Source organism: Brachionichthys hirsutus, unplaced genomic scaffold (assembly GCF_040956055.1).
Source record: "Brachionichthys hirsutus isolate HB-005 unplaced genomic scaffold, CSIRO-AGI_Bhir_v1 contig_587, whole genome shotgun sequence".
In the NCBI taxonomy this organism is placed as follows: Eukaryota; Metazoa; Chordata; class Actinopteri; order Lophiiformes; family Brachionichthyidae; genus Brachionichthys; species Brachionichthys hirsutus.
This window is the reverse complement of record NW_027180569.1, coordinates 24,157-35,796: the sequence shown is the minus strand read 5'-3', so window position 1 is coordinate 35,796 and position 11,640 is coordinate 24,157. Positions and strand designations below refer to the sequence as shown.

The 11,640-nt window shown below is 42.9% G+C and overlaps 1 protein-coding gene across 1 annotated transcript; it reads right to left on the bottom strand.

Annotated features, from left to right (window-relative positions):
• Positions 1-236: 236 nt before the first annotated feature.
• Positions 237-11,164, bottom strand: LOC137916004 (leucine-rich repeat-containing protein 9-like). Its single transcript, XM_068759126.1, has 30 exons — positions 10,997-11,164; positions 10,625-10,765; positions 10,437-10,500; positions 10,265-10,335; positions 9,443-9,625; positions 8,919-9,074; positions 8,584-8,777; positions 8,310-8,441; positions 8,040-8,219; positions 7,805-7,922; positions 7,560-7,686; positions 7,326-7,466; positions 7,121-7,236; positions 6,739-6,924; positions 6,537-6,656; positions 6,183-6,374; positions 5,974-6,099; positions 5,706-5,846; positions 5,433-5,607; positions 5,099-5,319; positions 4,886-5,008; positions 4,675-4,802; positions 4,456-4,564; positions 4,237-4,370; positions 3,600-3,736; positions 2,928-3,145; positions 2,324-2,392; positions 1,324-1,461; positions 483-632; positions 237-383 (listed from the first exon to the last, which is right to left on the bottom strand). Exons 1-30 carry the CDS (start codon positions 11,147-11,149, stop codon positions 237-239), a joined length of 4,290 nt encoding a protein of 1,429 aa, XP_068615227.1. The 5' UTR covers positions 11,150-11,164.
• Between the last annotated feature and the right edge of the window lie 476 nt (positions 11,165-11,640).

The window sequence follows — 11,640 nt, the reverse complement described above, 5'->3', positions numbered from 1 at the left end:
AAAGAACACATTTGAATCAGCCATCGAGCAGCCCAGTTTTATTTAATTCTGATACATGACCATGGTCATTCGTTGTTGCACGTGTTTGTATCAGGGCTGCACCTCTTCCGGTCACTACATGGGTGGTGATTTGGGATTACTTGGAAATCTGGAATACAAAAAAATATATACGGAAACAGTGTATAATGACTTTTAAACAGTATGAATATGTTTAGGATTTTAGATTGACCAACGTTCTATTTTTTTCCAGGTTGAGATACGTGACGATGACTGGTCCCATCATGTGAGACGCCTGTGGTTGTCGGGTTGCTTCCTAGTCTTCCAGTGTGTCTAAAAGCAACATCAGTTTGGCCGTCTTGAGCAGTATTACTGTGCTTATCCTTGTCTGAAATGAGATTTAAAATCACAATCATCTGGAAAATCAGATCAAATAAGAAATTAATTATCTCTATTAGGGCAATGGCACACTCACGCTTGTGCATGTGATGAGATTGGGCCTCGTCTGTGTTGCCCTGTAGCCCTCCGGCTACACTGATTCCTCTTAGAGGAGTGTACCGAGGCAAGAGGGGTAGAAATCCAGGTAGGTTTATTTCGGTGGGAAGAAGAGAAGCTGCAGCGCACTGGGGGCATTGCTAAATAGAAATGTTAAATGTTAACGAGGAAGTATAACGAAGATAATGACAATAAAAAGAAGAGTTACCCTACCGATGCTCATACATGTGGAACAACAGAAGTCACAGGCACTAACTGGGAGTGACAACTGAGAAGGCGGTTTAAGAGTCACCAGGGAAGGTTAGGGTCCTAATCTGAATATCCCGGATCTATGCTCTGTCTTTTTCCACATCTACTATATGTTTAACTAGCGGAGGGGTTCATGTTGACCTGGCTAATAGGCTGTAAATCCGCTGGTGCATTATCGGCCGGGCACATTTCATCTAATCAGCAGGATGATGCCAGCGGGCTTATCCTGCTTTTAATTCAGAGCTGTGGTAGCATTACTGCACCGGTCTCTCATAGTTCAGTCTGTTTCATCCTGCAAAGTAAAGAAGCAACCAGAACATGAAAGTGTTGGAATGAACTAACACATATATCCGTTCCTGAAAACTGACTTTATTCCCAATCCTGTTAGTATTTTGGGTTTTTTTTATATATATATATTTATTTTTAATTAACTCAGCATATTTCTCAAACCTGAAGATAAATGGTGTCAAATTGTCTTCACACTGCCAGGTATAAAATTATGGGTATTAAATGCTGATACTTTAATTACTGTGTTGTCTCTAATGCTTTTAAATGTAAGATTGTCGTGTTTTGTTTTTTCACCCCAGTAAGATCTGATGGATCTGTAAGGAGGAGCTCAGCACTGGTCCTCTCTTCCAAGGTAATCGTCACTCCGTCCAGGACCTGTAGCGTTGAAAGCTGCAGCACCACCTCTGGTCTGTAGAAAGAGTTTTTGGCCACCTGAAATAAAAACACAGATTCTGCTTAATAAATGTTGCAGACTGCAGCAGTTTTATCATCGGTGTCTCAGCGAAGCCTGTCCCAAGACATCTCGGATGAGAGTGACGGACACCAATGTGGTTCCAGTGACCCAGCTGACAGCAGCAGCAGCCCCATGCCCAGCTGAGGGCACCCCTCCCCCCCCCCCCCCCCCCCCCCTCTCTGGCAAGGATACATATTCAGCTTGATCAGTCACAGAACTTCATGTTCCTATAGGACACTGCTGCTGCGATCAAGTCGGGAATAGACGCCAAAGGATGTCCAGCAGAAAGGAAGGGACAGACTTGGATGAGGGAATATGGGTAGAGATCTCATGGATGCATTGTCTCTGGGGGTGGCTGTTGGCCTCTACCCCCTGGCAGGATTAACCCTTCCTGTGGGAAAAGGGGGGGGGGGGGCTGGGTCAAGCAGTGCAGAGGCCACCACAGCTGAGCATGGCCCTATGGCTCTGCTCAGGCCTGATCCATTAACTCCAGATGGGTAGTGTAACGGGGCCAATCGTACCCTGCCATTTGGTTGGCGGATTTGTCTGTGATGCTGCCAGTTTGAGTCACAGCAGATGGCCCATCGTGTAATCGCTTAATTTGGAACCACAGAGTTAGGCGGGGATAGTGTGCTTCATTTTTTATTTCTTTTTTAAGTGAGAAATAGAGCTTGTGAGCAGGTTTCTTCTTCATTTCTTTTCAGGTGATGGAGCTCAAACGGTTCTGTGACTGAGAGTCGTGCATCGTAGCTCATATTAGCAAAGTGAACCCGGGTGATAATTTTTCCAAGTTCACGTCGGCTAATTGTGTTTAAGTGCTCAAACATTTGAAATACTCACGGGATTGCCAACAACAGAGAGCACCGTCAGCGACGGAAGAACGTCCAGTTTGTCAAGTTCTGCAATGCTCTACGAAAAAGAACAAGAACAAAGATTTTATGCTTTTCATCTTTCAAAAGTGCCTAATTGAACTTTTCTTGGCTGAACCTTTTCTCAGGATGGGAGCAGCTGCTGTGATGAGAGAGATTAACATGTGTGAGCTCTCATTAAGCTCATGGGAGAGTTTGGGCACGCAACAGGATACGAGAGTGTTTTCTATCGCTCGCAGGTTTAAGGTTCCAGTTTTTGTGGGGGGCTCAGCCTCCAGAGGTAGGACAGGTGCAAAGTCATAGTCTGCTTTATTGTCAATTCTGCAGCATGCACTGGACACGCAGAGGATTGAAATTCCTTTTCTCTCGGACGCTATGTGAAACAATGAGCATTCATAACTAATGAACAATCTAGACAATTGAAAAAATATTGTATAAAAAATATTTTTAAACATCTCATGCATTCTGCATTGACCTTGGTGATCAACGTAAGAAATCATGCAGGCGTCTCAGCTGGATATAGACATAAAAAAAAAACAGGATGTGAGAAAGACAACGCAGCCTGCGGACAATACCTGCAACCTGTTCATGCCAAGAAACAGCTTGCGGAGCTCAGTCAAAGGATCTAGATGGCTGAGGTCCCGGATCCGGTTCTCTGTTAGGTGCAGTGCTACCAGGGCATTCTGGCTGATAAAAGAGTTATAATCCAGAGCTTTGATTCGATTCTTGTCGAGCATAAGCTTTCTGAGGTGGCAAAGTCCCTCCAACCCTTCCACGTGGCTGATCTCATTGCCTGAGGAGAAAAGACAAAAAAAATGGAACAACATCGGAAACAACTGTTTAAGATTTCAGAAAATAAAATAAGGAGTGTAAAATTGCACACTCCGAATAAAACAATAGGTAGCAATTTAACACATTAATAAGCATTTGTTGGATTGTTTGGCGCCGGATGCGAAAGCCATCAAAATTGCAGAGACAGGTCCTGAACGTTTCTCAGCGGAAAAAGGATGAAACGCAAGCCAGGTTTGTTTTGTGGGACGAATCAACCCGACAATGCTCAAGCTCAATCAAATTCATCAAAAGCTGCTGAAAAGACAGTCAGTTGGTCTTTTCTTTATGTCTCGTCTCCCACCTGGCCTCAGGTCAGCGGAAGGCTTTGCTCTCAGCGCTCGTCTTTTCACAGGCTCTATAAAACACACTTTTAACAGTCTTTGTGTGGGAGGAGTGCTTTTCCCAACCTTACACACCTTGAAGAAAGAGTGCTTTAAGATTGGTGAGCCTGCTGAGCTGTAGATTGGCCATATTGGAGATCCCATTGTGTCTCAAATGCAGAACCTCCAGACTGCTCATCAGCGGCTCCAGACGGCAATTGGGCCAAGTTTCCCTGCCACACAATCACAGAATGAAAGTTTGCAACTTCTCTGGTTAAAATGAACATCTCCACCTCCCTCCCGTTGCCTGGATGAGCTAGTCAGACCCCCCATTTTAGCTGCTACATGCCGACGTGTTCTTGGGCAAGACATTAAAAGTGAAATGGTTTGTCAGCCCAGCAACCTTGTGTGGCAGCTCACTCCCATCAATGTGTAAAGTGGTATTACCATCCTTCATTAATATTAACAATATATACATGAGAATTTAGAAACATAAAATAATTATAAAATCTAACCAGCTGGAAGTAGCGTTTGCAGGGTTTATAAGAAACAGCTGTGACAAATACAGCAATATAATAAAATTGTCAAGCGAGTTCAAACATATGGATGGTGAGTGCTGCCCCCTAATGGTCAGAGCCTGCAAGTTCAGTGGCAGCTCGTTCTTCACAATTAGTGATGTAGTAAAATGTAAATGCAGAAATTCATGAATAAATGAAATAATAAGTATGCTTACCATTTGCCTTTGGCTGAGCTCTGCTGGCCATACCCACTGGATGGAACGTTGCTGTGCAATAACTGTTTTTTGGTTTGGTGAGTTTTCTGGCTTGGAAGGATGGACTCAATGTGGTTGTAGTTTAGACTCAACTCCTGTGAATGAAGACATTTTTGATTTGTCCATAGCTTAGGTCTATTTCGATACATGTCGATTGTTGGTATACAGTGTCATTGTTACTTTGATGTTGGGCAGGTAAATGAGGCTGCAGAAGGAAGTGAGGTTGTTGTTGTCTAGGTCGACAGCGCGCAAGCTACTGAAAAGGTCTGCTGGACACAGATCAACTGTCCTGTGTACGGGGGGGGGGACAAAGCACGTTTACTCTGAGTAGTACATAGAACAGTAAATCAACATCATTGGGCTTATTTTTTGGATGTGTGTCTGCAGTCAGGCTATTACTTAAAGGAGCAGGAGTGCAGGATGAGGTTAACGAGGCCTGTGAAGTTTGAGTGGCCGAGCTCTTCTAAGACATCAGGGGTTAGCATTCCTTCAAATTTAAGCTTTGCATCGTCAGACTCAGTTGCATCCTGAAAAAGACAATCCGATAATGACAAATGTTCACCATCAAAACGTGTGTGAAGCTCAGCTGGTTGCTATTATCAGCACGTACCACCGCGATACCATCCAGAATTTTAAGGAAAGGAAGCTGGAAGATCACGTAAAGCCGATAGTTTTTTATTTTCTCCAATAAGGGATTCCCATAAAGGTCTAGAATGATGAGGTTTGTTAAGCCCTGGTAGGAAATAAGAGCACACAATCAACATAATATTAAATAAATCTGAAACCTGTTAGTACGTTCTTTTGTTATTTCTCTCCCTCTGACCTTCAGGATGCGGACATCTTGGGACAAAGAAATGTTGTTGTCGCCAACATAGAGCTCAAGGAGGGCGCTAGCTCTCTTGGTGCCACACAAGCAACTGATATAGTTCTTCTCCACCGACAGAAAGGACAGGTTGGGCAGCTGATCTAGGACAGAGACATCCAGACTGGACAGCTGATTCCCATCCACACTGAGTTTGGTTAGCCGGTGCAGTTTTGGCAGGCCTGATTAAAAATGAAGCGCGAGGGCAGTTATACAAATAATACTGTACATGATGGATCTTAATGTTGCAAAATATAGTCTCTTCATATCCAAGTTGACAGTGTGACGAACTCACTCAGCGTGCTGATGCTGTTGTTGTTGAGAGAAAGCTCCTCCAGCTTTACGCAGCTATCGAGACCCTCCACTGTGGAAATGTCATTATCATTAAAGGAGGCCCAGCGCAGATTGACCAGCTTCTCCAGATTGATCAGTTTGGAAATCCTCTGGTTGTCAAGATTCAGGGAGGTGATCTGGAAAAAAATGTGAGTCCGTTTTTAAGCATCTAACGCACGGCATACAGTTTAAACTAGAGATGTGCAGTATCGACAATATGTATTACGTTACTCGCCTTTTCAGCCCAGTCAAACTCAAGCTCTTGGTTCGGGCCCCAGGGCGCTGGACTGAGATGACATAGGGGTCGGCCGACCGACAGCAGGCTGAGACCGCGAGGACGGTCGCTGTCGGTGCGCGAGTGAGCCAGAAGACATGCCTAGGGCCAAAGATTTGATTGGACATTAGCACATGCCGAACTAAACACCCGGATGTTCAAGCATGTTATTGTTTTTTAGCTTTTTTTTGCACAATAAATCAACTATCTGTATCTGTTATATCTTAACCTGGTTAATCTCGGATCTGGCAACCATTTGAACAGCGATAGAAGACTCCTCCTTTGTTACCATCACATCATCCAGATGAGTGAGAGTCACTAGATGGCCCAGTACGGTCGCTCTGACTGCTTTGGGCTGGAAAAGGAAAAACAGCTTTATTTTACGGCTCCTCGTTGCACAGGGTTTGTCATTTCATGTTATTTGATAAGACAACCCACTCTCTTCCAGGGGTTGTATCGAGCGTTCAGCTTCAGCAAAGCGGGCGTGTGTTTCCGCAGCACAAGAGACTCGTCCCTGGCATTGGTCAACTGGTTCCAGCAAACATCAAGCTGTTTGAGCTGCCCCAATGCCCTCAGCCCCTCGAGGGTCGTGAGCTGGTTGAAGCTGGCATCCAAAAACTCAAGGTTGGGCTAGGATTAAGAAACCAGAGAATATAAAAGGAAATGTTTTCTTTTTTTTTTTTGTACACCACCAAAATGTCATTAAATATAACAGAATCAATTTACTACAAACATGGTGCTGTCTTATGAGCATGCACAGACTCGTTAGTTTCCTGTTTTATATACTTTTACCATGTGAGAAATGTCATCCAGGCAGGTGAACTTATTGAAGCTGATGGTGAGATGCCGCAGAGCCGTGAGGTGGGAAATCGCCTTCATTGTACTTAAACTGTTGCCATGAAGGTTCAACACCTAGAGATGAGGCCAGTACAAGTTTTTTTTTTTCAGTTTAGTACAAAATCAAGAGGTAATTTAATGAAACCAAATTACTTACACTGATCTGACTCAGGACATTGGCTTGGGCCGCATGAAGCCCAATTTTGTCGTCGAAGCTGAAAGATTTGGGCTGTGGTTTCACTACAGGCTCCATGTTGAGGACTTCCATTTCACGGTCAATAGCATCGGACGGACTGTCATCGCTTTTAGATAAGCCGTTCTGCAACAGAGGTTGTTCTCGGCTCTAGTTACAACATCAGAATTGCTTGTGTATTTGATTTTCTTTTTAAGTTTAAACCAATAAGAAAGGAGAGGAGAGGCAAGAAAGTCTGAATATTTGCATGTATTTGGTTCAAAGACATGCAGCTAAAGTTCAGTTGCATGATCAAAAACAAAGTGGGTATAGAATAACAACATAGATTAATGAATGAATGAATTACCCCCGTGATGTATTCAAAGAATATAATGTACTCAGGCAGGACAAGCTCATGGTCAAACACAAACCACCGTCTTCGGGGAGGAACGCCAGTTTGTTTCCCGAGGCCATCGGATCCTTCTTCATGAAAAGCAGAGACAGACAACGACACTGAGCAAAGACGTTCTAAAGAAGGGGATATTTGTCAGGTCTTGTGAGATACTGCGTGCCTTCACCCAATGCAGTTCTTTCCTTGGTATCCAAATCACAGTACACAGAGTCGGCTGCGGGATAGCTGCTCCCGTGGAGCGGCTCTCCCGCGCTGACGGGCACACTGTGGCCCACGAACACTTTGGAAACAACGACCTGACCTATAGCAGGAAATTCTAAACGTAAGTACAAATGGAAGAGTCACATATGGACGGGAAAATAAGGGCATAATAATGCAAGGAACACAAGCTCACTGTTGCTGAAGGAGACTGCAGGCTCGGAATCTTCTTTGCTGGCCCGTCGCACTTCATGTTCGATTCTCGGAATGTCAGCCGCGCTCAAGCTGTTGGTCAAAGGTACAGCACCGCCTCTGTCCAAGGTCTGGTTCAAGTCAACATAGATACAGCACGATCTGCCATTAATATGAAAATAATAATCATGCATTCTGTTGCATAAATTGCTAACTGATACTATGAAATAGATTTCACGGCAGTCAGACCTTCCACTGCGCAGCTGACTTGAAGCCGTCCTCCAGAATGCACAAAAGTTCTTCCTTTTGATGACCTTTTTCCGGCTCAGGTATGTGGAACAAGTACTCCAGGTGACGTTTATAATCCCTGCTTCAAAGATTTACAACAGATTAAATCTAGTAATGGGAAGCTTTGATATATATATACTGTATATACGCAGTTATAACGTGGTCGGTGATGTTACTGCCATCTACTGTAACTTACTGTGAAGTGTTAGCGCCGTCCTCTCTGACCAGAACGCTGCGGAGTTTGTCGTCAAAGCGAAGCCTTATCGCTCTGTTTTGGATGTGGAAAATTCTTCTGACGGTAACCCCACTGACGTTGTGACTCTTAAAGTCTGAATGGCGGAAGCGGGACAGCAGGAGGTGGCAACACGATTCAAACCTGTCGAGCACACGACACACAAAAAGTGGGCTCTGCGTTCCGTAACTGTGAACTTTAATTGTGAATGTGACTTCGACCCATCGTATCTACCAAGGGTCCGTGGAGCAGCCCTCTTTAAGACGAATGTTTCCAACACTTTCTAGCTCCATTTGCAGGAACTGGACTGTGTAGTCCATCGTGTTTCTGGCTAGGATCAAATCCTGCTCGTGTCCCGCTTCAATCCTGTATGTAAAGGAACGTGAAATTATTTTTACCCCCCCACTGCGACTGTTTTAGTAATCAGATGCTTAAATGTAGAAACATGCAGTACAGTATGAGGCTAAATTGTCCCCCCCAAAAAAACAACACTGTAAAATATACAGACTCGCTCAGTCTCCCGGTCCAGACAACTAGACTTCTTTTCAATGCCTCAATCTTGCTGTGGATTTTGCGCTCCATGGCAGCATCATGACTGGCACTGGTTGGGTCTAAACCGTCAACCAGCTGGAACGATCCATCGTCTGGGTTGCTGGCAGATTTCTTACAAACGCCGGGCCCCTTGGAGAGATCACCTTCGAGCTATAGGGAGGTGTCAAAAAAGAAATATCTGTCTTAACTGTTTACAGCAGCAGGCGAGCATTAAAGCTAAAATAACTGAATAAATACGCTCGTCACAGCTGCCGAAGTAATTTGGAATTATCTTGAGGATTTTTTACGTACAGACTTGAGGGCATGGCTGATTCGTCTGACGCATTCCTCGGGTGACCGTGACAAACTTTTCTTCCGCTCCACCAGGTTTAATTGCCTCCTTTCCAGGTCCCTCTGAGCGGTGCGCACACGCATGTTGTAGTACATCATCTTCTTCATCACTGTGGACTAAAAGAAGATGGAAAATAATACAGATTTGGCGGGAAAAAAATCAAAGTAATTCGGAGTGTATTTATGCTGACATAAATCAACCCCATAGAATCTAATTTCAACGTCTCAAATGGGCTTCAGAGGATATTCTGCAAAGCTGAACTAAAGTAAAAATGTGTCAGTAAATCATTTTAAATTTAGGAAATGTGTGAAAATAAGCGCCTTGGATTGAAATGATTTACTTGTTACCTTTTTTTAAAACTCTTGTTAATAAGAGACACTTAAGGAGAAGTGATTCAGAATTAAATATATCATCTGAAGAGGCAAACAGAGATTCAGGAAAGCTCAGTCGGGTGTAACTGAGGTCCCGCTGGCGTTCTCGCTACCTCAGCTAATTCCTTGTTTTGCCTGCTGGAGACATCGTAGATGTCAAGTCGCCGAAGCCCCGGCATGTGGTAAAGTACATGCGTGGCATAGTTACACAGCAGGCACACTGGGTTTGGGGTTGACATGGGGTCATTCAGTGCCAGGTCGGTCAGATGGGGCAAATGGGCAAGCGTGGTCAGCTCCTGTAAGAACGACAACAACGGGTTTGGCTGGTTGCGTCAAAAACACTGCAAAGAGAATTGTCAGAAAGGTCCACATTTTGTATTTCATTGCTATGCGAACAAAATAGTCAAATACTTAATATTCTCTCGCAGGCTGAAGGCAGAGAAATGATGATGAGATACCTTTTTGTAAAACCATATGCTATTTTTTTCTTTTGGCAATATTTATTTACAACAGTCGTAAAAAAAAAAAAAGGAATATAAAAAATGATGCATGGAGAATTGCAATAATATGACCTGAGGCAGTTTTGGGCTTAGAATGACCTTGAAGAAGAGAATGACTGTAAATCGACTGAATAAGAATGTCGACTGAAAAATGTAAAACTGACCCATACAAACCCAGAAAGTTTCTTTTTTCTTTTTTTTTAATACATAAATAAACAAAATAATGAAAGCACAAAATGTTTTTTAAATCATGCTGCTCATTAACCCTTCGAAGTTCTTGTACTGCCAGAACTGATTGGAAATATGACCCTTGCATTTCACACAGAAATTACAAATGTAATTTCCTCCGACCGCGTTTAATAAGATGTAATCACATAAATAGGAGCATATTTAAACGAAGGACTTTTAAAAGAGTATTTCTGTGTCTGGTCTTACCTTAAAGGAACTGATCTTGTTTCCTGAGATATTAAGATTCTGAAGGCTGGCATTTGAATCGAGGCTGTGTCCTTCATGGGAGTTAGAAATTATTTGAATGTTAGTTTTTCCAAAATCCCAAAAATCTCAATCAATCTCTTCACAGAAAATGTGGAAGATTCTTAAAACATACCAATAAATTCAATACTGTTGTCAGAAAGGTTAAGTTCTTTAAGATTTGTCAGTGTGTTCAAGCCCTGTAGAAACACACACACACACACACAATGCACTTCTATCAAAAGATAAATCAGAGTAATATAAACAATGTAAAAATGCATCGTAGATAGATAGATAGATAGATAGATATTATACAGTCCATACCTGTATCTGACTTATGTGGTTATTGTTGAGCCAGAGGACTTCTAAATTGACCTGCAACTCTAAATTATTTATTTCACATATCTGATTATCATAAAGATAGAGTTTCTGTAGTTGCAGACAATTCTGTAGTCCAGATATTCCCTGGAAAAGGAGAGGGTAAGTCAAAATATTATTTTAATGAATGTGTTATTTAATATTTGACACATGTTCATATGCACAATTGACTTGCACATGATAGACTACCATTGTGCTTAAAATACTGGCAGTGATCCACACATGCAAGAGTTATTGTTGCAAGAGGAATATTAATACTACTACTACTATTGCTGTGATTAAGCAATGATTACAAGCAGCATAAGAGAACAAACTCACTGTCAAAAGGCACTCCACTACCCAGAGCTCCTGCAGCAGAGGGCAGCTCTCGAGTGCTTCGATGTGTTCAATGGCCTGGCTCACTATGGTAAGCTGGCAAAGCCTTGGGAAAAAGGGAAGCCCGACCATGCGGGGAAATCCACTGAAGAACATCTCAATGGAGACGATGTCATTTCCTTCTTGTGCAATATTTTCATGGGACACTCTATTGGCCTCGCACTGTTGAAGAAAAATATCCATCAACTCGGGTAGCGTCCCTCAGAAAAGCATTACAGATATGCTCTTATCCTACAAGCACAACTTGGGTGAAGAAAAACAATCAGAAATATTTAACACTTTAAATTGTGGATGTATTATGTGCAGTTTGTGCAAATCCAAATAGAAATGGACTTTAAGTTCATGTGACTGGGCTTTGAGTAGGGTATTAGTAATTTAAGGTAGACTTTTGGTCAATATAAGGATGCACGCCAGATAATGAGATGTTCCATTTCAACACTTCACATAACGACTTGAGTTTCTATTATCAGACTCACCAAGTCTTTGATCACGTCCTCGTCAGTGCGCTCACTCATCCTCGTCACTGTTTACATTGATTTATCAGCAGCTCATTTGGCGTCCATGCAAACCACGTCAGGCTTTAATAG